This window comes from Lissotriton vulgaris, chromosome 2_1, assembly GCF_964263255.1.
Source record: "Lissotriton vulgaris chromosome 2_1, aLisVul1.2, whole genome shotgun sequence".
Classification (NCBI taxonomy): domain Eukaryota; kingdom Metazoa; phylum Chordata; class Amphibia; order Caudata; family Salamandridae; genus Lissotriton; species Lissotriton vulgaris.
In genome coordinates, this window is record NC_141687.1 from 2,134,294,156 (window position 1) to 2,134,319,240 (window position 25,085).

At 46.5% G+C, this 25,085-nt stretch overlaps 1 protein-coding gene across 1 annotated transcript in view; it reads left to right on the top strand.

Annotated features, from left to right (window-relative positions):
• The window catches only part of LOC147733821 (protein KTI12 homolog), a 448,752-nt gene extending 423,936 nt beyond the window's left edge, over positions 1 to 24,816 (top strand). The window contains exon 9 of the mRNA XM_086959025.1: positions 24,558 to 24,816. Within this exon, the coding sequence (XP_086815151.1) occupies positions 24,558 to 24,701 (144 nt within the window). The 3' untranslated portion in view covers positions 24,702 to 24,816. The remainder of the gene's footprint in view (positions 1 to 24,557) is intronic.
• Positions 24,817 to 25,085: the final 269 nt, after the last annotated feature.

Sequence of the window (25,085 nt, forward strand, 5' to 3'; positions counted from 1 at the left end):
CGAGAGGTTTGTCTCTAGTGATCTGACCAAACAACACTATGTGGCTGATTCTCAACAGTAGGCCGCATGTGCTTCTAGGTAGCTTCCACACTCCTCTCGCTACCATTCAGGAAGTTCAGGTGGAAGCTTTAATAACAGAAAATTCCCAAATACTTTTAGACAAGATGATGAAGGGTCTACTACTGTGTGCACCGGAAAGCTATCTAATCAAAGTTTGTACCTAATTACTATTGATTGTGGTCACGCTCAACTTCCTAGTCGTTCATCGTCAACAAGCCCTGAATACTGAACATACTTCAAATAATAGAAGGAGCGTGAGGTATTTAAAACTGAAGATTCCCCCCTGCAAAGAGAACCTGTAAACAATGAAGTGAGACTTTTTCCTGTTGAAACAACTACTACTGTACAGTCAACCAGTACAGAAATCTCAATTTAAAAGATTGACGAGGTCTATGTGAATATGCCCCAGACAAAGTCCTCTACCAGTTCTATAAAACCTGCTAAGTTTTCAAGAATAGAGCGAACGCTTCTGGCTACTTGCTGCACTATGACGACTTCATCAGATTCAAGTGAGTTTGAGCTGCCCCCACCACCTGTCCCTTACAGGCTACGATGTGTGCTCTCTAGCTTTGGCTGAAAAATACTTACTTTGTTGTTTCTTGGATACGACCCTGGATTACAATTGGATTACTTGTACTGGTCCTCTGGATGGGTTTGGTAACGGTCTTTTTCCTACTTATGAGTGGACACTATCTCCCAGAACTCTCTGCAGTACAACTTGCGAACTTAGTTCTAAAATCACATGCATCATCGCACTATGACCAAAGTGACCTGTCCCTGTTGACCATTACCGTAGTTCCCATTCCAGAAGGAATAGTATGGTACAGGGTATCGTATGATGTTTACGGTCCTATTGTACTTTTACAAATTCCACATTTGAGTTAAAATTTCTTTAAATTATATTATCACCTCGAATATTTTCTCTGATGATTGGGGCAGTGGAACATCTAATTTGGAGACATGTCACCATTTCTAACACAAAGCTAGTATCCCACGTGCTGTTTATAATTATACTCAACTGGAACTCTGCCCAGCACCTCCGAAAGATAGTTTGAAAACATTTGCACAAATGTTTGCTTATTTTTCTGATTTTGACAGATTAGACACAGCTCTTATTATTATTATAGGCTTGCACATACACCTGCAAAGAAAAATATGATAACGAACACCAAACTGATCTACTCTGCTTCTTTTATTTCCCAACTGTCTATACAGGGTTTCAACTTTTTTATAGACACAAAATCTGTCTGGGGAACAAAAGATTGGCAGGTTCCAGGAACTAACGCTTACTTTTCCCTGAGGCGGAAGCCGGGGGCTCTCTCTACTTTCCCTCTATTTACTCAGTGCACGTTGGCTGGTAATAATTGTTTTAAAAATTGTATATATTTTAGATTGTGCTTTTTAATTACCTTCTCAGTTGATCCTTGTACGCAAGACTAAAGTCGCTCCAAGGGTCCCTGCACTCCATTGCCCACCGGCGCAGCCGATTGAGGCGCTGACGCCGGGACGCAGAGGGATAGCCGCCATCTTAGGGGAAGGCAGGGTAGCGGTCCAGCTCTTGGACGCCTCCTGCCCTCCCTCGTTACTTAAGGATTCATTTCCTGCTGGCTCCCAGACTAACGCTTACTTTCCCCTGAGGCGGAAGCCGGGGGCTCTCTCTACTTTCCCTCTATTTACCCAGTGCACGTTGGCTGGTAATAATTGTTTTAAAAATTGTATATATTTTAGATTGTGCTTTTTAATTACCTTCTCAGTTGATCCTTGTACGCGAGACTAAAGTCGCTCCAAGGGTCCCTGCACTCCATTGCCCGCCGGCGCAGCCGATTGAGGCGCTGACGCCGGGACGCAGAGGGATAGCCGCCATCTTAGGGGAAGGCAGGGTAGCGGTCCAGCTCTTGGACGCCTCCCGCCCTCCCTCGTTACTTAAGGATTCATTTCCTGCTGGCTCCCAGACTAACGCTTACTTTCCCCTGAGGCGGAAGCCGGGGGCTCTCTCTTCTTTCCCTCTATTTACCCAGTGCACGTTGGCTGGTAATAATTGTTTTAAAAATTTTATATATTTTAGATTGTGCTTTTTAATTACCTTCTCAGTTGATCCTTGTACGCGAGACTAAAGTCGCTCCAAGGGTCCCTGCACTCCATTGCCCGCCGGCGCAGCCGATTGAGGCGCTGACGCCGGGACGCAGAGGGATAGCCGCCATCTTAGGGGAAGGCAGGGTAGCGGTCCAGCTCTTGGACGCCTCCCGCCCTCCCTCGTTACTTAAGGATTCATTTCCTGCTGGCTCCCAGACTAACGCTTACTTTCCCCTGAGGCGGAAGCCGGGGGCTCTCTCTACTTTCCCTCTATTTACTCAGTGCACGTTGACTGGTAATAATTGTTTTAAAAATTGTATATATTTTAGATTGTGCTTTTTAATTACCTTCTCAGTTGATCCTTGTACGCGAGACTAAAGTCGCTCCAAGGGTCCCTGCACTCCATTGCCCACCGGCGCAGCCGATTGAGGCGCTGACGCCGGGACGCAGAGGGATAGCCGCCATCTTAGGGGAAGGCAGGGTAGCGGTCCAGCTCTTGGACGCCTCCCACCCTACTCTCTATGTATAAAAATAGATGGACTTCCAGTCCGCGCAGCGGGCGGGCGCACCAGATGCGCGCCAAAGGCAAGCCCGTCTGCGCCCGTCCGCGCCTGGCCCGTGCCCAGTGCCGGCCCCCCTGTCTGTCGCTCCGGGGGCAGTCATATTAGATGGTCTAGAGCTCAGCTCCTACAGTTGAGTTTAGGTACGTGTGTGCCGGCCACCCGTTGCTGCCCTTGCAACCTTGAGGGACACCCTTTTAAATGCCCACATTGTGATCTTATTCTACCCCCATGGGGAAACGTGCCTCTCACCATTCTAACTTGGCCAAGCGCTCTATTCACCCTCTGACACTGAAGGCAAGCTTTGTCAACTGTCGCTCTCTTCCTCGCCATGCTAGTGAGATCTGGTCATCACTTGTCACTCACGGGTGGGATATCCTGTTTCTCACTGAGACCTGGATAAAAGATACTTCTAAACCCGATATCCATCTAGCAACTCCCCCGGGCTATCATCTGATGGGTATTAATCGAGAGGGTGTAAAAACTGGGTGAGGTCTTGCTATCATCTTGAAATCACATTTTAAATTGACAATCAAGAAACTCACAAACATTGGGCCAATTGAAGCCATGTACTTTACCATCTTAGATTCGGCTGCAGTGATTTTGGCTGGTATCTTAGTGTACAATCCCCCCAACGCTTCAGCCTCCTCCTTAATGGTACTACTACACTTGATAGCGGATCTTTCTCTCAAACATACGCACTTTATAGTGCTTGGCGATTTTAATCTTCATGTTGAAAACTCTTCATGCTCTCAGGCTACTCATCTATTAGAAACTCTGCAGGTTTTGACCTTAAACCAATTATTTCAGGGCCCGACTCACATAGCGGGCCATACTCTTGACTTAATAATTTCTAATCACCCTGGCATCACAGTTCATTCCTCTCTTCCCCTTACTTGGTCTGACCATTACTTTCTCCCTTTTGATCGAATTCTCCCCTCACTACCCAGTCCTGTAGCACTTGGCAGGGAGTACGGGAAAAAATGGCACAAAGTCACCTGTGCTGCATTGGATCCTTTATTCTCTTATCAACCAGACCCTCTGTCTAATGATCTTGATGAAAGAGTGGCTAAATTTTATTCCTCTCTGCTGCTTGCCATTGACGCCATTGCCCCTTTACAATCTATTACTTCCGCCAGATCCCGACCGTCTGCTCCTTGGTTCTCTCCTGCCCTGCGTGAGGAAAAGAGCTGCTGTAAAAAGTTAGAACGCAAATGGCGGCAAACTTATGACTCTGAGCCTAAATTATTTACATAGCCTGCTCAAAAAAAGGTATTGAAACCAAAACGATCCACCATGAGACTTTTTTGCCTCACAAATCAAGAACGCAGATAACTCTTCCAAAACTCTTTTTAGTATTGTAAAGGATTTTGTCAATCCCCCTGCTATGGTGCCTCAGAGTACCTCTAGCCAGGCCCTATGTAATGGGCTGTCCGATTACTTTCAAGATAAAATTAGCAATATTACGTCTTCTTTCTCTCCTCTATTGACCCCCCCTATTTCCAGTGACAGGGACCCTGAGAAAGTGTCATTGGTGTCCTTCAAAGAGTTAACTATTGAGTCTGCATTGAGTCTGCTTGCCCAGTGCAAATCTGGCTCCCCTTTAGACCCGGTCCCTGCTAAGGTGATGGGCAATTTGGCACCCCTATTGGTCAGTCCACTTCTTTCTATTTGGAACACATCACTGTGCACAGACCAATTTCCGACTGTTTGGAAGGAGGCAATGTTAGTTCCCATTCTGAAGAAAGTGGATCCGGACCCGGGGCAATTTAGTAACTACCGCCCCATCTCCCTCCTCCCTAAACCGGCTAAAATCCTGGAAAAGGCTGTTCAGAAACAACTGATGGAATATTTAGAAACCAATCTATTGCTACACAACTCACAGTCGGGATTTAGAACTGGTTTTAGTACTGAGACTGCTCTTTTGGAGGTCTCTGAGACGATCCGGGAGTGTGTGGATAGGGGCGAGGAGGCCATGTTGGTCCTCCTCGACCTATCCGCCGCTTTTGACACGGTATCCCACGAGATACTATTGGATCGTCTGAGTCAGACAGGAATGGGTGGCGCTGTTCTGACCTGTATTGGCTCCTTTCTTAAAGGACGGACTCAGAAGGTCCTTCTTAGACCTTTTGAATCAGAGAGTAAACCCCTCCTTTGTGGCGTGCCTCAGGGCTCTGCTCTGAGTCCTCTGTTTTTTAACGTGTATCATGCTCCATTGGCTAAGGTGGTGGAATCTTGGGGGGTCAGAGTGATCTCTTATGCTGATGACAGTCAGCTTGTCTTTTCATTTAGAGATCACTCTGACTTCAGTTTTGCCAGTTTTCGCCGTTGCCTTGGCAATATATGCTCCTGGATGACCTCTAATCATCTCAGGCTCAACACTGATAAGACGGAGGTCTTATTTTTTAATCAGAAAACCACGCTGCCTGCCATTCTGTGGTGGCCGACTGTGCTTAATCCTCCCCCCACCCCAGTCCAAACAGTACGTAATCTGGGCTTTCAATTTGATAACGCTCTATCCTGTAAAGCTCAAATCAATAAGGTTACGGCAGCGTGCTTCGGGAAACTACGTATGATTAGAAAGATCATTCCTTACCTACCGCTGGATGCCCGTAGAACCATCATCCATGCCCTGATCACCTCACACTTGGATTACGCCAATGGTCTCTATGCCGGTGCCCCCCTGTACCAAATTGAACGTTTGCAGATCGTTCAAAATGCGGTGGCAAGACTGATTGGCAACATCCTTTGTCGACAGTCTGTCGCATCCTATTGTAAGGAGCTACATTGGCTCCCCATTGCCCGTCGCATTCAGTTCAAGATGCTGACTCTTGCTTTTCGGGCCCTTAATGGGTCGTGCCCGGGATACTTGAGAAAGAGACTTATACTATCCCAATCGGTCAGATCCTTGAGGTCGAACAACTTGCGTCTCTTGGTTGTCCCTCGCTTTCGCAATAGGTGGCAGAGCGTTTGGTGTAATGACCGCTAAACTCTGGAACAGCCTCCCACTAGACCTTAGGTTTATTTCCTCTGAATCTCTTTTCCGGAGCAAACTGAAAACTTGGTTGTTCACCATCTCTTAAAGTGTTTCTCTTTTCCAAGTCTGCAGTCTTGGGGGTAGCCGTGCGCTTTACAAGCTTCAAAAATAAATAATAAATAAAATAAAATGAAGGCCTTAATCAGAGCATGCCTCCTACCACATCAATTTATTTTCTTGAATAAAACAGTGCAACAAACTTCCTGTCTAAGAAAAGCGAAAATGAAGGATTTAAACACACCGCATATTCCCTCATTCTCACGCCTTGTAAATTGGCATCATCTAACACACTTTAGTGAGAATACACTAGATACCATGATACATAATAGTTCTTTTTATTCATCAGATTCCAATTGGAAGGGATGATTGGTTTGGCCTGTGGACCCAAATTGGTGTCATTCTAGATTCCTGGGCAACACCGAAGTGTTTAGGAGCAATAGACATGATCAACTATACATACAATCAAAACGTTCTGGGGTAGTGACATTACATAGTGTTGGGAAGTTGTGCTTTGATTGGCCAAAAACCTCAACACTATCCCAGTTGAAGCATACTTGTCCCTTCTTTCTGATGACCTGGATCTTGAGGATTTTCTACTATGTCCCTAGAACCCACATCAAAAGCGCTTCTTGTGCGGAATTTATGAGCTGTGGAAAATTTCTCGGTCCATTGTAATACTGAGCTGGCTTTTGCAAACACTACATTGTGGCCACTTGCTGTGGTGTTACATCAATAGTTTGTCTGTTTTCTGCATATTATCTAAACAGAAAGGCAGAGATAGTAATGGCACAAAGAGATGCAAAATGTACCATGTTGCACATTAAAAAATTAAACCAATTACCTTTTACTGATAACATCCTCATACTGGATAATCTATGGTTACATTACCCTACCGGTCACGACTTTCCAGTTCCAATATTGTCTCCAATACCAACAGGTAGGCAGGTATGAAGCACTGGCGAGAAGGTTATGTGCATAAGAACTGGGAGTTACCATTCAAGTTTAGACGCAGAAATGAGGACACTGAAGTTTTTCTTAGTGATTCTGACTGTGAGAATGCTTTAAGTGGGTCTTTAATATGTAAAGACAATTCTCATTATGGAGTTGTGCTTCAGTTGTGAACTTGTCTTGTTATCTGAAGGGTTTCCCATCTGCTGTGAGTTATCCGGTCTTGAAGCTGCCCTCAAACATGAGGTATTTGATGTTGTGTGCTCAAGGTTGCTGTGTAATGGAACCGGGCATGGCTTATCTGGTGACTGTTAATTCCAAAGTCACTTGTTGCACACAAGTACTGTTTCAACCGGCTTGCATAGTTAGGGAGACAAAGCTAAGGCCTTTGATAAATTTTTCCAAAATATGCTTTGATTCTCGGAGTACGCTGAAATCCATGCTTTTTCAAAAGAATGGCGTCTTAACTTCGGCTACAGAGACTTTTGATCTCTAGGTTGCAAGGTTCTCTTCTGAGATACAGACACTGCTCCACACTAACTTCCCACTGCATTTTGGGGAGCTGGTTCACCGTATCTTTAATATGTCTGTTGCAAAGGGAATAGTGCACTTTTTTTGGTCTTGCCTGAGACAGCGCATGCGCTGTCTCTTCGAGACATTTAGTAAGTGGCTTTTAAAAGTGCCACCAGAGGCTTTTGCTGGCCTCAAGCTTACGGTTACGCGTGAGTGCAGCCGCCAGCTTTCAGTGCCCGAAGCGCCATCTGGAGGGCAAGCACTTTCACTTTTGCCGCTGCTGCGCGCGCACAACTCGAGTGCTTCACACAACTCCTGGGCTTGCTGCTTTCACTTTTTCAGCCGCCTGCGCACCACTCGTGTGCTTTTGCTTTTCCCTGTAGCTGCTGGCCGTGCCGTTGCTCATCTGCACTGAGCTCTTTCTTGTAAATATGTATGCTGGGTGATGTGGTAAAATCTTTTGGGATTTCACTGGTATCATATGCAGACAATACCCAGCTTATTTGATCACTGACTGCGGGTTCCACAGTGTGCGCTGCCAACTTTAAGAACTGTTTGATCGCTTTTGCTGATTGGATACATGCCAACTTCCTGAATGGCAACAAACAGAGATTCTGCTCTTCTGAAAACACTTGCAAGAATCGCAAGGTCAAGTGTGTTAAGCTTTTTCCCCTAACCCAATTCTGTTGGAAAAACGTGGCCATTTTGCATTACCACTCGTTATCTTTCCAGCCACAAGTCAAAGCACTGTCTTCTGTTTATTTTTGTCACTCCTGAAAGCCTCGAAACTATTATTGGCTTCTTTTGTGCTCAGGTTTGAAGGATGGCCATCCAGTCATTAATCACCTCTCGACTATTGCAATATCCTGTGCTTGGGTGCTACGAGGCATGTGAAAAACAGGCTGAAGATTATTCAAAATGCGTGACGCGACTACTTTTCCATCTGCCGAAAGTTTGCTCAGCCTTGCTGCTACTCTGCAAGCTGCAATGACTTCCGTTAGAGAAGCGCATCCAGTTTACGGCATTTTGCGTGGCTGTCCGGGTCATGGATAGCAGGGTGAAGTCACAAACACCACTTCACACTCTCTTACTGAGGTGAGCTTGGTTCTTGCACCATCCCCTCATGCCAGGAATTGACAGTGTGTCCTCCCCCTGATGCACCACACCTACTCGCACTTCCCCACACCCCAGCTCTCAGTGACACTCAGACTCGTGACCACATTTCCCTCTCTAGGTCCCAGTATCTCATTGGCTGAGAACCCGCACTGTATCCAAGTGTTACGGAAGCACTGATATGTTACTTTGCATTCATACCCAGAGCCCCCCCCAAGCACATCTAGTAACATATGCTTCTCAGGGAATGATACCTCTCCATTGCTGTCCCTTAGGAAGATTGACAGATGTGGAGGTTCTTTGTCGTTCATTAATTCTGCATGGATAGAAGCCACACAATAGGACATTACTTCATGTTCCACGTGACACAATAATATATTTCATTTCCTGCTACATGTTCTGTTATTTTATTGCTATTTGTAAAGCAGTGTGTATGTCGAGGATTCATGGTGATGTGCAAGACAGTAACTCAACCGAAAGTACTGTTAAAAAAAGTGTGCAGACCAAAAGTTATAGATTAAAGAAAGGTCTTTGGTTTTTTCCTTAAAACAAGGAGCGATGATGCTAAACGTCGCTGGCCTGTAGAGCGTAAAGTGCACTATGGGTAATACAGCTTGTTGGGGTGAGGAATTGAAAGTGTGTTAAAGGGTCTGCTGTATCTTGTTTTCATATGTTATTATTTTCTGTTCTCTGTCTCTTTAATCTGTGCATTCCTTTTGGATCTTTTCTCTCTTCGGTGTTCTCTCTTCTTGCCTGGTATGGCAGTTGCTTGCTATCCTGGAGAGGGACACCAGCTGATATCTGTAGCTCACAATAAATATATCATTTTATTATACCTCTGTATGGTCGCTGTGACTTCTTCCATACAACATTTTGGCGATGGAAGGCTAGCATTTAGAGAAGAAGCTACTGATGGACGTGTTACCAGCTGGTGGAGAGAACCACGCGTGTATCCAGTAACAGAGAGTTACCGACAAGGAGGAATTTGTTTTCCATGCTCAACCACTGTGCTTCGTGACTAGCTTGAATTGTATCGAGACTGTATTGTTTGCACCGGAATTAATCTTGGTGAGGCCAAAGCATACGGCTGAGGAGTCAAGAAAACACGGAGTGAGTACTGTTCGTATTTTTTTTTTTAAATTTACCTTACTCATCCGTGCATCGTGGACAACATCGTTGTCTGTGCCAACTTTTGAACGTACATTGCTGGGCATAGTGAAAATGACATCGAGGCTGTAACGCTTATAGTGAAAATCGCATCGAGGCTGTACGCTTCCCAGAGAGCATGGCCACGATTCTGCGACATTCAAAAAGGCTCCAACGCTTGGCACGAGAAGCAGTTCCTGAAGAGCGCTGCAATACAGAATTCCGACATTGTTGTTTCTCTGACGAGAGTGAGCAGCAGCCCCCTGGCTCATCACGTTGCGTCGTGACGTATCCATTACGTGACGGCAGCCATATTTCCGCTTACTGCAACACGAATGGTTGCTAGGTAACGCGGGACGAGCACGAAGGGAGAGGCAGCTCTGGGAAATAATGGAGAGAAAACGGCCTGTGAGTAAAGATGAATGATTTTTATCTCCAGTAGCTTGCAGGGTTCTGCGTAACTCGTGGAGCAGCGGTCTAATTTATATTTTTATTCAAAAAATGTTATTGAGTCTCTGTCACGTCATATTTGTTTTTGGGGTACAGTTGAAGCACAGTATAAGATTACTACAGAAATGGAAAGCAATAGTGTAGTCATGCCACCATTGTTTCTACAGCAGAGCGGGGACCCTCCCATAGAATGGGAGGAATGGAATGAGGTATTCGAAAATTAGATCGAGGCAATTGATGGCAAGGACTTCAGTGCTACGAGGAAAAAGGCGCTATTATTGAGCACTTTGGGGAAAGAAGGACAACACGCCTTTAAATTTTTGTCCCCAGTAACTAATGCAGAAGGAAGGGCCATTACAAATGTGTATCTGGAGGCTAAAGCTCGTTTGAAAAAAAGATACTCTAAAGAAGTGAACATAGTTATGGCAAGAAACAAGTTCTATACGCAGCCTCAGCGTCAAGGGGAGAGTGTGAACCAATTTGTTACTCGTCTACGAGAGTTATCGTTGAAATGCAACTTTGGGAACATCAGGGACGAAATGATTAGGGATCAGCTCATCGTCCAGTGTGGGAACAAGAAGATGCAAGAGAAGCTGTGGGCGGCGAAGAATCCCTCTTTGCAGAATGCCATTGACATTGCGAAGATTGTTGAAGAATCTGGTGCATGTATGAAGGAGATGGAACGCAAGGATAGTTCAAAAGAGAATGTGTCGTGTGTAGATGTTGTTGAGGAAGTGGGAGCTGTGGGTGGAAAGAAATCCTATGAGAAAAGTGAGAAGTATGTAGGCAAAAAGTTGAGTAATGCTTATAGTAATGGTGACTCTTATAAGAGTAGAGACAGAATGTGTTCAAGGTGTGGCAGCACGTACCACACTTCTGATTATAAAAAATGCTTTGCCTTAGACAAGGATTGTTTGAAATGTGGGAAGCGGGGACACTTTTCGAGAATGTGTAAGTTTGTTTCTAAAGGGAAGGTTGCGGTCGTTCAACAAGAACCAGCAGATGTCACAACGGTTGATAGCGTTGAGGGAGCGAATAAGATTTTGGTTGTGAGTGATGAAGAGTCAGACATGAATCCTAGGAGGAGGGTGAGACCAAAGGCAGTGTTTGAGATTGATGGTGTGCTAGTTGAGTTGATGGTGGATTCAGGGTCGTTCTGTGTGCTTATTTCGTGTGAATTGGCCTAAGGTTGATTTGGAACCGAAGGACATCAATCCTGGTGGGTTCCAAGGTGAAAGGATTGAGATTGTGGGGTTTGTCTGCTGCCATTTCATTCAGAGGAAGATCTGTGAGGGGTAAGGTGTATGTTGCCCAGTCTGGTCCAGCAATATTGGGTTGGGGACATCAGTACGATCTTCATATTGTGTTGAATCTGAGGGCTGATGATCAAGTGATGGTGGTGGATGAAGTGCCCACCCTGTCAATGGTTGATGGGATGCCTGAGTTGTTTAAGGGAGAGATTGGTGAGTTGAAAGGCTATGTGCATAGGATCATGTTAAAGCCGGATGCTGTTCCTTTGCAACACAAGGTCAGGAAGGTACCCATTGTAGCTAGGGCTGAGGTTAAAAGAATGTTGAGTGAAATGTTGGAACAAGGGGTCATTGAGCAGATAGAAACCTCAAGTTGGATTTCGCCAGTCGTGATTACGACCAAATCTGACGGTAAATACAGATTCTGTGTTGATTTACGCACACTTAACCGTAATATTATCGTGGACGGGTTCCCTTTACCTAATATTAATGAGTTGGTGCTTTTGTTGAAAGGTGGCAGATTCTTTTCAAAGTTAGACTTACGGAGTGCCTATCATCAGATCAGACTCCATGAGGAGTCGAAACATCTGACGGCATTTATCACGTCTGAAGGCATTTTCCAATTTACCAGGATGCCGTTCGGGTTGGTGTCAGCAGCTGGAGTGTTCCAGCGGATGATGGGTTCGGTGTTGAGTGGTGTGGAAAATGTTGTTCATTTTCAAGATGACGTGTTGTTGTTTGGCAGAACCAAGGAGGAGCATGATGTAAACTTGAGGGCGGTGCTAAACAAGATGGAGTTGGCTGGGTTAGCTTTGAGGAAAGATAAATGCAAGTTTGCGGTGGAAGATGTGGAGTACCTTGGTTATACCTTGTCGGCGGATGGGGTGAGGCCAAAGCGTGATTTGTTGGAATCCATACGGAAGGCACCAGCACCTGTCGATAGGGATCAGTTAAGGTCGTTTCTCGGTCTCATAGAGTATTACGCGAAATGTGTCCGCAATTTTGCGGATAAGACAGAGAAAATAAGACTACTGCTCAGGAAGGGTTGTAAGTTTAGCTGTGGGCAGGAACAGGAGAGTGCGTTCGTTGGTATAAAAAAAGAGATATGTGAAGCTGGTATTTTGACACCTTTTGATACTAAAATGGAGTCCGTCTTGACTGTTGATGCAAGCGGTGTTGGCTTGGGTGCTGTGCTTGCACAGGTTCATCCTTCTGGTTTGAAGACGGTAGCGTTCGCATCCAGGTCCCTTACTGTTTCGGAGAGGAATAACTCCATAATAGAGAAGGAAGCTATTGCTGCGGCTTGGGGGTGTGCTTATTTCAGAATGTATCTGTGGGGATCTCTTTTCAGGTTACAGACTGACCACAAACCCTTAGTGAGGATATTGTCGCCGGGTGGAGCAGGGAAAGGCTCGGCGAGCTTAGCAAGGTTGGTTGCAAGACTGCAAGAGTATTTGTACAAGGTGGAGTATATTCCCGGTTGGAAGAACAACTTGGCAGATGGTCTGTCGAGACTTCCGCTACCCTGGCAGGAGGTTGATCGGGCTGGTGTTGAGTCATCTTTGTGTGAAGGTTCGGTGGCACCGGGGGCGCTAGAGGGCGCCGGGCAAGATGGCCGCACGTATGTGAGGCTCCGCCAAGACCGTGTACAATCCTTCATTTATCCTGAACATCCTGCTGCTATGCCTTCCCAGCCCGACGGGAATTGACACTGTGGTGCAGAAAGCGGTGAGGAGTTTCTCTGCCGCCGAGCGGGACGCTGGACCAGCTTTTCTGGAAGTGCGGTGCTACGCCGGGGCCGGCTCTGGAGGTGGGCGGCCCGGTGGCTGGAGGCCGGCGGCCATCTCGCTGAAGTGCGTTGTTCCCCTTGATCGGTTGAGAAGAACGTTGTGCCTGCGACGAGATCTGGTGGCGTAGAGAGCGGACCCCGACGAGAAGCAGAGAGGCGAGGACCTCGAGGCCCGGAGCTCGGCCCCGCTGCGAGCGGTGAGTGAGGTGGGGTTCTACGCGAGCCCGGGGCTGCGGAGGTGGCACTGGGCCGCACTAGGCCGCGCCAAGCGAGCAGCGACTGGCACGGACGAGGGAGGAGCGGCTGCTCTAGCTGAGAGAGATCTCGGGGAACATATTTCAGCGCTGAACACGAGTGGGGAGTCGCTGCTTGTGAGGTTGGCTACTGGCTGGGCTGCTGCACGATCTGGGAGAGAGGCCTTCGCCGGTGTGGATCGGTGCTTTGGATCTTCACTTTGAAGGCGGCAGGGGGGATTCAACGCATTCCGGCCTTACTGATTCTTGTACGTTGGAGGCCCTGCACAGAGGGGAGCGCTGGGGGACCGCCCTTGGACTACTGCGGACTGGCTGGTCGGAGGACCTAGAGGCTCGAGATGGGCAGGCCTGAACGTAATCAGCCCAAGCTAACATTTGATGCCAAAAAGACTGCGCTGTCCTCCTCGCAGGGCCCTACAGACAATGACCCCCCTGGGGCGGTCGGTGGCACCCCTAACTTGGAAGCTACTTTAATGGCAATGCAAAAGACACTTCAATCCATAGAGGGCACCATGGAATCGGTTAACCATAGACTGGACCACATGGCGACGCAGTTTGACTGGCAAAATGAACGCATGGGTGAGGTGGAGCAATGGGTGTCTGCCACTGAGGACGGGCTGGCCACGGTGACCACGAAAGTGTTCAATATGGAGCGAGTTTTAGCGGTCATTCAGGCAAAGAATGAGGAGTTGGAAGGGAGGTCCAGACGCAATAACATCCGCGTCACGGGCCTGCCGGAATCCTCGAATGTGGGTAAAATGGAGGATTTTATGGAGCGCATCCTGTTGGACATTTTTGGGGCTGGCCAACTATCGAGTGTGTTCATTGTGGAACGCGCACATCGCTCTTTGGCGAAGAGGCCGGTGCCGGGGGCGCAGCCTCGCCCTGTCATTGCCCGTATTCTCAACTATAGAGACCGAGATGTTATATTGCGCCTTGCCCAGGAAAAAGGTACTGTGGAGTATCAGGGAAATAAACTTGAATTTTATCCTGATTTCACAGTTGCGGTGCAAACGGCGCGCAAGGAATTTGCCTCAGTGAAACAGCTTCTTTGCACCGAAAATGTTCCGTACGCCATGTTATACCCGGCTAGGCTACGGATTGGGCCTCCCTCAGATAACAAAATCTTCTCCTCCCCTAAGGCGGCCATGGACTACGCCAAAAAACAGAAAAAACGTAAAAGAGATTCCAATATGGCGCAGGACGGCGAGGACGTTCTACAGGAGGAGGCGGCTTAGGCGATCGCACGATTGGTCTTCGCGAAGGGCGAACTATCACTGCTACTGGAAAGGCCCATTTCTCGACCTGCAAGTCCACTGACCACACTAACGTTTCCTTTCTTAGTGGCCACTTTTGCATATTATGTAAACTGAATTTACTGAGACTTGTTGATTGCGTGCTTAATATGTTTCATTGCCAATAGATTAGGTCACATAGGACACTTTGCACTGGGGGGTGGCTGTGTCGGGGTGGGCATGTATTGGACTGGTATGTCCGCAGCTAGACTGTACGAATGCTATCGAACACTGTCTTGAGGCGAAGTTTTTCTGACATGTGCTGCGAGGGGCGGGGAGGTGCTCTTGCTGCTCCAGTTGCTGAGGGCTGTTACACACTGCTTTTTTTATTTTTTTGGGCTACTGTAGGGCTGGGGTGGGGGTGGGGGGATGTACACATGGTTTCACGTCTGCTCTTCGTTAGTTCGCTGACGAGAGCTGGGCGACTCTGCGCCCCGTCATAAGTGAGATCCCCACACATTAATGGTTGACTCGTTGGGGTTTTGGGGTCTGTGGGGGTGGGCACAGCTTTGGCAGGTTTGGGGTGCTGAAGTGGGTGGAGGGGGGTTGTTGGGGATTTGGGACTTGAGGGTCAGGGAGATTTGTGCTCAGTGTTCGGATTTGGGGTTGGATCGGGCGGGTGAGAATTTGGGTCGATGTTGGTTGCTGGGAGGTGTTACATATGCAGCGGCACCTACTGTCTGTATTTTACTTGCTTATCTTCTGCTATGCACTGTATGTGGGGTACTGCACCTTTTCAAATGCTCACAGGATGTACTTAAATTTTGGTTCAATGAACAGGGGGGTAAACTGACTTGTATTACCTGGAATGTGAGAGGATTGAATCGTCCACAGAAATCTAGACAAATGCTAGCATTCCTGAACAGGCATGGCGCACACGTGGCTTTCATACAGGAGACTCACGTACGGGGGAGAGCGGCGGAAACTGTGGGGAAACAGTGGGCGGGTACTCGGCTGGCCTCGAATTATTCGGGGTGTTATGATTCTGATCAAGAAAAATGTACCATTTGTCTCAATGCATGAGGAAATAGATGAGAACGTCGTTATATTATTTTGCATGGTAAGCTTTGCGGTACGCTGGTTACGCTCATAAATGTCTATGGCCCCAATGCTGACGATCCCGATTTCTATGTCAATCTCTGGAACAAGGTCTACCTATTGCCCCCATAGGCTATAATCTGTGGAGGAGATTTGAATGTCGCTCTGGATGGTGTACTGGACAGGAAACCGGATAGGCCGTCAGCACGAAAGAGAGCAGCTGACGCGGTGTTAGATGGCATGGGAGGGCTTGGAATGGTGGATGCATGGCGGTTGAAACATCCTGGGCGGAAGGAGGGCACATGTTATACATCAGCTCACGACACGTGGTCCAGGCTGGATTATTGGTTGGTGACCCGAGATGTCAGCGGATGGGTGTTGGATGTTGGGCATCTTCCCCCAAACCCTTTCTGATCATGCACCAGTGTGTATGGAGATAGGCTTGCCGTCGCATGTGCCGGCCCCTTTTGCCTGGAGACTACCGCTGGGCACTCTGACTGATTTGGTATTGCGTGAGCGTCTGAGGACGGTTATTGAGGAGTTCTTTGACAAGAATGTTGGGTCTGTTGACAGTATGTGCACGGTGTGGGAAGCATTCAAGGTGACGGTGAGGGGAGCTTGTATAGGCTTGCAATCGAGTGTGCTTAAGTCGTTGAGAGACACGATGACCAGATTGGAGGGCAAATTGATGATGATGGAAAGGCAGTTGGAAGAGCATCCTGAGGAGACTTTGCTGGCTGATATTCGTGTGAAAGTAACTGAGTACAATGATCTGGCGGACCAGGAGGTAAAATTTCTGTCCAAACAGACCAGAGCACGCCACTATGGTGAGGGGGGTCGACCTGGGCGGGGTTTGGCGGATCGTATTAAGGAACCTTGGGCTAGACACTGTGCGGTGCAGGAGATAAAGGACGGAGGTGCCACTGTCACTAATGCAACGGACATTCTGAATTGCTTTACCAAATACTATGAACGAATGTATGAGCATAAGGAGACGGCGGGGGAGGATGAGATTGCACAGTATCTTGAGGATATTGCGCTGGTCTGGCTCTCGAGGGGTCAGCAGGAGTTCCTCATGCACCATATTACGGAGGGGGAGTTTTGGGATGCAATTGCGTCTTTACCGAATGGCAAGGCAGTGGGCACCGATGGGTTGCCGTCCGAATTTTATAAGGAATATGTGGATCTCTTGCTCCCACATTTGGCGATGGTTCTGGAGGAGGCGGTGGAACGGGGTCAATTTCCGGCCACAATGAGAGAGGCACTGTTGGTTGCCCTTCCAAAGGGTAATCCACCAAACAAATGCGAATCCTATCGACCATTGTCCCTTATGAACACTGACGTTAAAATTATAGCGAAAGTGTTGGCGACCAGACTACGTCTGCTTCTCCCGGACATGGTTTTGCCGGATCAGTCTGGGTTTATTCCCCTCCGGTCCACCACCCACAATTTGAGGGCTATCTTTGCGGTGCTACATCTTCTCAAACCGGACCTGGCTGCGGTGGCTGTCATGCTCGACGCTGCAAAAGCCTTCGACTCGGTCGCATGGCGTTACATGATAGCAATACTTCATCGTATGGGAGTGCCGTTTTTTTTTACCTCACTGGTGACTTTACTGTACACGAATCCCGTGGCACGGGTTCGAGTGAATGGCCATTTCTCGGCTCCGTTTCCTGTGCTTAGAGGGACTAGGCAGGGCTGTCCCTTGTCGCCTTTACTATTCGCTCTTGTGATGGAGCCCCTGGCATGTGTCCTGCGGCAGCGCTATGCGGATGCTGCCCTGAGGTTTCCTCTTCGGTCGCTGGCGGTGTCCATGTACGCCGATGATATGGTCCTATATGTGCGGGAGCCAGTGCGGTATCTTGAGCCTGTATTGCGCGAGTTTATTCGGTTCGGCCATCATTCAGGGCTCTCCATCAATTGGGAGAAGTCTGTTATATTACCACTCACAGACACTGCGGCTCCCTTCCCACTGGAATTCCCCTTGGAGTGGGCCGAGGAGCCGGTACGCTACCTTGGAATCTTGATACACAGGGACAGTCAGGAAGTCGTTAGGGCTAATTATGGGGTGGCCATTGCTAAGCTTGAGGACCAGGTGGCGCGCTGGATTCGCCTCCCGCTCACGTTTGCTGACCGTGTATCTCTCATTAAAATGGTAGTACTGCCGAAGTTTTTATATTTTTTTGTTAATATTCCTATCCCGCTTAAATCGCATTTTTTTGCTAGATTACAGTCCTTACTAATAACGCTAGTGTGGGCCGGTAAGAAACCGAGAGTGAAATGGGACGTGCTGACTAAACCATATGATTTGGGGGGCTTCGCCATCCCGGATATGAAGCTCTACTACTTATGAGCTCAGGCGCAGTTTGCTACTTACTGGTTGTCAGCCCCGCCGTACACGCCACATGTGGCCAGTGCGGTACTGCCTATTCCATTGAAAGCGATGATCGTTAACTCACACTGTGTTTGAGAAGGGGGAAGTAGACCCGGTGCGATCCACTGCTCACGCCTGGCAAGAACTGGGTAGGCGGGCGAACCGGCTGCCGCCATACGCCCCAGATATGCCACTGCTATATCACACGGATATCTCGGTCTCCAGTGAAATTGGGGATTTACAGCTCCTTCAGAGGGTGGGCCTCCACACGATAGGGGACCTTTATCCAGGTGCCTCTTTTCTCTCACTGCAGGATATGACGGATCGTTCTCCGAACGTGGTTATGTCCACATTTATCTATGCCCGACTCCGAGCTGCCATACACACCTTATATCCTACATATCCGAAGGAACCGTTATCGCTGGGCGCTCTGCAGTTGCTGTACACCGCGCCGGATAAAGTTAAACTGCTATCCAGACTCTATAAAGCTTCGCAGGAGGATGAAGGGGGGGGGGTGCAGTGACAGCAAAGGCTAAGTGGGATGCTTGCTTGCCCGAACTGCTAACAGATGATGAATGGGCTGAGTGTTGTTCTATGACTGGGGGGTTTGTCGCCAACGGCAACTTTCGCCTTCTCCATTACATGTTCTTGCATCAATGGTACTACACGCCTGTACAGTTAGTGAGGTACGGTCTTCGTGAGACATCTCAGTGTGTTCGATGTGGGGCAGATGGGGCGGACTTTGTACACTTGGCCTGGGGCTGTGCGCGTGTGTACGATTTTTGGGTAGCTGTGACTGATGCATTATCTACAATGACGTCGGTTGAAGTTACGATGGATATTCGCTTATGCCTGCTGGGCATGGCCTCTGAAGTGCCTGCAAGTGTGAGACGATTGATACTATTGGCATTACAGATTGCTAAACGTAGAGTGGCTATGGCCTGGGGAGGGAGGCGAGCACCGGAGGTACGAATGTGGCTGCAGGACGTGGCGTACTGCAGGGATCAACTGGTCTGCTACCACGAGGGGCTCCCTGCAAACTCACGCCTGCGCAATATCTGGAACCCGTTTACGGCGTATATGCTCTCTTTGGACGCAGATGGAAGCACTAACAGTGTGCATGATGGCTCCCTGGTTGGGGAGAAGGCTCGGGGTAATTAGATGCAGGGGGGTTCACTACTAAGGAGTACTGGATGTGTGTCGTGATTTCTCCAATTTACAGACTATCTTCGGCTGCTCTCCTGTAGAGCTGTGTGGGCTAGTTGGAAGAGGAATGCCGCCACGCTCAGTGCGCAGTTGTCAATACTCAAGAGCATTTGTGGTGCGTTTTCTTGATGTCCTATACAGCTGTATGTTGTTTGCTGCTAGATCTACAACCTAAACCACTGTGTACAACTATCAAGACCTGACTCATGGGGTGTGGGGTGGTGGGAAGTTGGGGCGTTGAATTGTTAATTGTATAAAGCGCAAAATGAGACCATACTTCCTGTGTACAGTGCTATTGTAAGATGCAAGTGACACCTGGGAAGCGGAGGGAGACTGCCTTTATAATACCACTACGTGTTGTTATTTATGACTGACTATGTGCTTCTCCTTGTCGCTGCCATTTTGATCGCGGCCGGCCCTACCAATGGGTTGTAGGCCTGTTGCCGTGTACTTGTACTCTTTGCAATAAAGGTCTACCAAAAAAAAAAAAAACGGTTCGGTGGCACCAGTTGGCGATGTTGTTGAGTTCTGTTCGGGTACAATAGGAAAGGAGAAGTGGGATGAGTGCATGGCTAGTGATGGTGTGTTGCTAAAGGTGAAGGAGTTGATTGTTAAGGGTACCAGGCGGGAGAGCACTCTTGACTGTGCTGTCAGGCCATTTTTGAAGGTGTTAGATGAACTGTCTATTCTGGACCAAGAGCAGAATATAGTAATGAAGGGTGACAAGTTTATTCCCCCACAAGATTTGAGGTTCACCCTGTTCAAGTTGGCACACGAAGGCCATTTGGGTCAGTCCTCACTAAAAAGAGGTTGAGGGAATGTTTTTGGTGGCCGTCAATGGACCAACATGTTTCCGATTGGGTTGAGAGGTGTTCCGACTGTTTTGAGAGTGAGAAGAGGCTAAAGTTGGGCAGTCAGGTATCTCATGGATCTATTGAAGACCCTCTTGTTCCTTGGTATTCTGTTTGCATGGATTTTGTAGGTCCCTTCGATGGCCTTACTGTGGATTTAAGATTTGCCCTTGTTCTGATTGATGTTTATTCTAGGTGGTTAGTTGTCAAGTTTTGCAAGGAGATAACCACTAGGGTGACAATTCAATTGTTAACTGAGATTTTTTGGGAGGAAGGGTTTCCTTTGAAGCTCATTACAGATAATGGGACTCAGTTAACCTCTGAGGAAATGAGAAGGTTTCTGTGTGCCTGTGGGATTGTTCATAGTAGGACGTCATTTTACAACCCACAGGGTAATGGAATGGTCGAGAGGGCTAACCGCATGGTCAAAGGCGCAATCCAGATGGCTATGGCTATTGGCGGTTCTGTGAAAAGCATGGTGGAGGAGGTAATTTGGGCATACCGCACGACCGAAAATCATTCTTCTGGAATGGTCCCTTTCACAGTGATGAGGGGTCGTCAAGCTGGCACAAAGTTAATTCCTGCATGGATGAAGGAGTGTGTGAGTTTGGGAAATCCAGGTGGTGTGAAGGTAGCTGTGAAATCGGTGCAGGATTTCTCTCACAGAATCAGGGTGAATGACCTGGTCAAAGTGAAACCCGGGCGGATTTCGGGTGGTTTGACTAAGTTTAGGGGGCCGTACATGGTCAAATCGGTTCATGAAAGATATGTTGTTTTGGACAATGGTGAACACTGGAACCTCAGAAGAGTGGCTCTTTACAAAAGACATACTGATGTGAGTGTGGGTGATGCGTTTGCTAGTGAAAAGGTGGTGCTTGATGATGGTTCAGAGGAGGGTTGCGGCTCTACGAGCAGAACCAGGAGACCTCCTTCTTACTTGCGGGATTACTATTGTGACAACCCTTAGTTTCTTTTCTTTTCTTTTCTTTCTTTCCTTTCAAATGAAGGAATGAGGAAATGTTGTATCTTGTTTTCATATGTTATTATTTTCTGTTCTCTGTCTCTTTAATCTGTGCATTCCTTTTGGATCTTTTCCCTCTTCGGTGTTCTCTCTTCTTGCCTGGTATGGCAGTTGCTTGCTAGCCTGGAGAGGGACACCAGCTGATATCTGTAGCTCACAATAAATATATCATTTTATTATACCTCTGTATGGTCGCTGTGACTTCTTCCAAACAACAGGGTCCAACAGAGTAATTGGATTGTAGTTTTAGGAATCCTCCTTTGTTCTTTAAAAAGGGTTCCACACCACCATTTTTGAAAGAGAGGAGAACATATTGTCTGTCCACCTGCTTCTCCAATTCTCACCAGCTGAAAGAGCCACCCTACATATATAAACCCCTCCCTCCTGGGCTTCCTCCCCTGTGCCCTGTGTTTCTAGAGAGTGTGGAGGGTCCATCTACTTCCCTGGCCTTTTAAGATGTGATGTTATTAGCGTAAATGCTCAGGCCTATTTTGATTGGTACCCACCTTCTTTCCCCGAGACTGAACTTTGTACATGTCAGACACCCTCATGGGCTTTAGCAAGGTAGTGTGTTCAAATTCCTAACCTACTCCTCAAAACATGCAGCAGTTAGGTTTGGCATTTTAGGGTCCACAGGCAGGCTCTCTGGCCTGCCACAACACGTTGTTAAAACTCTGTAGCGACCGCCTGTAGGGCTGTTTGTATGTTTTCCTGATGTGGAGGTCTCTTCCTGATCCCCTAATCTGGGTGATGAATGGAGAAAGCTTGTTCTCTCTTGGGATCCCTGGAAATGCAACAGGGGCTACAGTGCTCTTTCTTGTTACTCTCTGAGTGAATCTTCCATCAATCTAAGGATTTCTTTTAGTCAGCTGGATCAAAGAAAGCATTTGTAGAATCTGTAAAATACTGTGTTTGTTGGCAAAGGGGTTAGCTTCTAAGCAAACAAATATTCGGAGGGAGCAGAGATTATGTGCCGATGGTTAACATCTACTTGAAACTTCAGTGTCTGTCTCCATATACTTAACAATCTAACTATCCCAGCCTGCACATGGTCTTAAATGAGAGACGTGTAACAGAACCGCTGTGTTTAACTAATCCGAAAACACAGAACCTTTTTTCCTTTCAAAGGGAGCCCCTGCCTTACCAGTTGGGATCTTCTTAGTTAGTAATTTTTTTTTCCTTTTTGTTAAAATTTGTTTAGTTGCATTTCAGTGTAACATATTCTTAACTGAAGTAAAAAAAAAGATATAATCAGCAATATCAGTCTTGCCTTAATGGCAATGCAAATGCACTATCCTTAATTTTAGAGCAAAAATAAATACCACAGACCAGCATTTGCAATGCAATAGGTCTCGCATTTACGGGAGCTTAGGCTATTGGCTTTGTAAATGACAATGCTTTTTTTTATGTTTTAAAAAGCATAACAAAACAAAAAAGGCATTGTCATTTAGAATGCCAATAGCTCAGACTCTCATAATTACAAGACCTATTGTATTGCATAGCAAATAGGTCTCGCTTTTGAGATCTAGTAAGTGTTTAGCCGCGCAACTGTTGATGCTGTTGTACCAAGGATATTGTGCTGCATAACTAAATACTTATAAGGTCCCAAAAGCGAGACCTATTGGCTATGCCAATGCTTGTTGGGAAGCATTTTTGGAAGTCCCAGTTCAACCCAGAATGGAAACAGTACTGCTTAAGCTGCGGTGCTCTGAGTGCATGGTACACTGCTTTGGCACACCTCGGCTTTGAGAACTAAATAAGCACTGGTTATTGGCCTTCAGACCTGTTTAGCTTCACTGCGTACAACCTCTATTCCACTGCCTTCTTTGCAGCCACAAATGCAGATTGGATTTATGCCTAGGATCACAATCTGTTGCGCTACTGGACATTGAGGTACTGATGGACCCCTTAAAGGCCTATGGGTATTTTTGTCCCCAACGTATTCCATTACTGATGAATGCATTCTTTGAGCCACCCTTGGATGCTTTGGCTCCTAGTAAAACAGATACTGGCTTTCTGCTACGCTTACAGGAAGCAGTCCCTATGGGCACATATCCTGAGTCCAAGATGAGACATGTGGCTGAATTCTGCATAAGCTGGGGTCTCTTCAGTAAGAAACCAGACAATAAGGGAGCTACAGTTGTCTTGTCTTGCAGTGACGAGGGCTTGGGCCAGGTTTTCCTTATTGAACTATGGAAAAGGCATACTTTTCCTAAGGACTTTTATCATAAAGAAACCGGTCGAATTGAGTTTGTTTCAAATCAGAGGGATTAGTCGAAGAGGATGCAATTGTTGTGGACAGAAGTATTAGAAAGAGGGCCCGGTGTGTCTGGCCACCAGTTAGGCAACCAGATGGAGGTTTTTCCGAAAATGATCACCTCAGTTTTGTCTGAGATCAACTTTGTGAATTGGAACCCATCCATAAGCAAAAATACAAAGTCAGTTTTTAAATTATTTTGAAGACTCTTCAGGTTGCCATCTTGCCTGACATACGTATACATCTTACGTATGTCATTTTGGCCTCCGAACATGCTGTGATGTCAGTTTGTACATGTTATGTAACAAAACCAGATTCATCAGTTGTGACTATGCTTGGTAAACTAGTGTTCCCAAGTTAAATTTTAAGTACTGAGGTATTAAATTAAAGTAAGAAGATTACAAAGAAGAGTGGTGTCAATGTCGGAAGTATATAGTCTGGTTATGATTTTGCTTTTATGGGTAAATACAGTTGAAATTTTTGATATATCAACATATTTAAATATGTTTAATGTTAGCCAAAAAGCTACATATATATATTTAAATATAAAATGCAGATTAGTTGTCCTTTTGTTGTAAAAAAGCACTCTAAAACATATTTACATCTGCATCATCATTACTTTAGAGGTTAAAGTTGCTCTGTCCTGTTCATTTGCTAAATATTTTGAAATCAGTAAAACTGCAAATACATGAAAATGAAATGAAATGAAAAGTAATTTTTCTATAACGCAACTGCCACTCCTAACAGAGTCCCCTGGTGCTGTGAGTAACAGATCCACTATATAGAGCAAAAACCTAAATAGGGTCTAGGCAACAAGCATCCTATATTCCGAAAATCCACTTATTTAAAAATTTCCTGAACTACCCCTCCTGTTCAATAACTCTAAGTTCCCTAGGCATACTATTCCAGGTCTTTGCTCCCAGAACAGTGGCTGATCTTCCGCCTCTGGTAGCTAATCTAAATGCCGGAACCCTGAGCAAATTTGCGGTGGTGGACCTCAGTGTTCTTACAGTAGTATGAGGCCTGAATCTTACTGAAAGATATCTTGGGCCCAGGTGACGATGGGTTCTAAAATTCATCAGTAGGAGTTAGAACAGGATTCTTTTAAGGACTGGGAGCCAATGAAGAGCCTTCAAGGCAGCCGAGGCCGATGCCGTATGCGTTTGTGTTGTCTCCTAATCAGAGATTTAAAGTGTGTGGCAAGTGAACTCGTTCAGAAAAGAGGGATCTTAGTGTATACATAAAAAACATGCAAGAACTGTGATATGTGAAAAGCACCAAACTCATATGTAACCCTCTGCAATTCCTTAACGTTGTATTACATAGAGCTTACAAGAATCCTTGGCATGGCAGAGCTGCAGAAAGCAAGACGTCAGTTTATCAGCTACACGAAGATGCACCCGAATGAGAACATCTCGCAACTAGCCAACATGTTTGTGCAGTACCTGAACAAGAGTATACATTAGAACAGACAGTTATGCTGCTTCTGGTCATCATGGTTTAATTTGGAAACGCTTAAAAAGGACTTCAAATGAGGAAATGTAACGATTTTTTAAAAAAAACTCTGGACTGCAAAAACATTTATTTTAACCAATTGAAAATAAAACATTTATTTTCATACCTTGTCTTCTGCTGCATTTCCTTGTAATGTAAATCACCATGGGGTGACCCAGTATCCCTCAGAACCTGGGCAATACAATTTAATATAAACAATGATTCTGTCGGGTATGTAACCTGATTACTTCAATACATTAATTCAATTTTTTCACAGTTCAAATAATCAAAACGTTACTTAAGACAGTGCTCCAAAAGAGGAGCTTTCTCACAATGCAAATCCAAAACCAAAAACA